General features: G+C 36.7%; 1 protein-coding gene across 1 annotated transcript in view; it reads left to right on the plus strand.

Annotated features, from left to right (window-relative positions):
- LOC106870134 (cholesterol transporter ABCA5) overlaps nt 1–1,326 on the plus strand; it is a 57,112-nt gene that overhangs the window by 21,464 nt on the left and 34,322 nt on the right. Inside the window, exons 7-8 of the mRNA XM_052974985.1 lie at nt 210–395; nt 1,076–1,134. Of these exons, the coding sequence (XP_052830945.1) occupies nt 210–395; nt 1,076–1,134 (245 nt within the window). The remainder of the gene's footprint in view (nt 1–209; nt 396–1,075; nt 1,135–1,326) is intronic.

A 1,326-nucleotide genomic window follows, 5' to 3' on the forward strand; every position in this document is an offset into this window, starting at 1 on the left:
TATATATATATATATATATATATATATATTACGTGATCACGTGATCGACCAGGCTATCAGATGCTGAAGAAACCGATAGAATAAATACTATACTGAGGCGCATTTGTTCGACTAAGCTCTTTAAGGCGCTACGCCAGTATGGCCGCAGTAAAGGATAAATGTTGTTGTCCCCTAATATCAACTAAAAATGAAATAACTCTCTCTTGATTTTTTTATTTGTCAGGTGACTTCAAACGCGCCATGCATCCGTGTTTCTGTCTGTTCCCATCGTATTGGAGGAAATCGAAGATTAAATCTGGAATTGACAATCCAAACTTTGACATGGAATTCAACGTAGATATCAAAGAAAATGTTGAAAGAGTACCACAAGAATTCGACTCGAAAGTTGGAATTAGGTAAATATGCGATGGTTTGTTAGAGCGGCGGTGGTGTAGGGTGCAGGTTGAAGGGGGGGAGCGTTGTGATGTGGGGCGTTTAAGTATTTTGATCTTGATCAGACTCGTTGTCAGCGTCAGTATCGCCGTCATCATCCACGATAACGGACAGAGTCAACAACTTTTGAAAAGGTTGCAAGACGCAACGAAAATTTTAGTAAAAATAAATAAGTAAACGAGTGGAAATCGAACCGGTGAGTGTGTTAAATAATAAGGCACGAAAAGAGAATGACTCTTCCCAGACACAATAAAACGTAAGATATCTCTTATCAGAATTCTTCAGACAGAAATAATACTCCCGTCTCCTGTTTTTTGTTTTTTTGGTATCATAACTCTGCGGAAAATATTTCCCAGTATTTTCAACTTTTATGCATATCCCGCATAAATATAACATCTGCGTTTGGAATATTGAGATAAGCAGATGTGCTTCAAGGGGACACAGTCTGGATGTTAGCCCTATCTACATAACCAGTTCTATATCTAAATAAGCAGTTATATGGCCAGACGACAAGTTATTTGTCTGCATAGCCACTTACATATATCTAAGGGATAACCGCCATGTTATGAACTCAGGTCGATAGCATTAAGGTTTCTTCAACTCCCATTACCTTTAAATTTTTGCTTCCCCTTTATTTCTACAGAATTATGCGCCTTTTCAAGAGTTTCAAAACTACCAAAGAAACAATAACAGCTGTTGATAGTAAGTTAAATTCTATTTTCATTCTGTTTCAGTTGCGAATGCAAGACACAACTTCCTAGCAAAGATGTGACGAAACACAAAATTCATTCTAATCTACTTTATGTTACTTTTCTGACTATTTTTGCTTTTCTTCATCTTTTTTTTTTTAGCTCAAGAGGAGGGAGATGTCCTTAGATTTTGGAATATATATAT

The sequence above is a fragment of the Octopus bimaculoides genome, chromosome 20 (genome assembly GCF_001194135.2).
Source record: "Octopus bimaculoides isolate UCB-OBI-ISO-001 chromosome 20, ASM119413v2, whole genome shotgun sequence".
Taxonomy (NCBI): domain Eukaryota; kingdom Metazoa; phylum Mollusca; class Cephalopoda; order Octopoda; family Octopodidae; genus Octopus; species Octopus bimaculoides.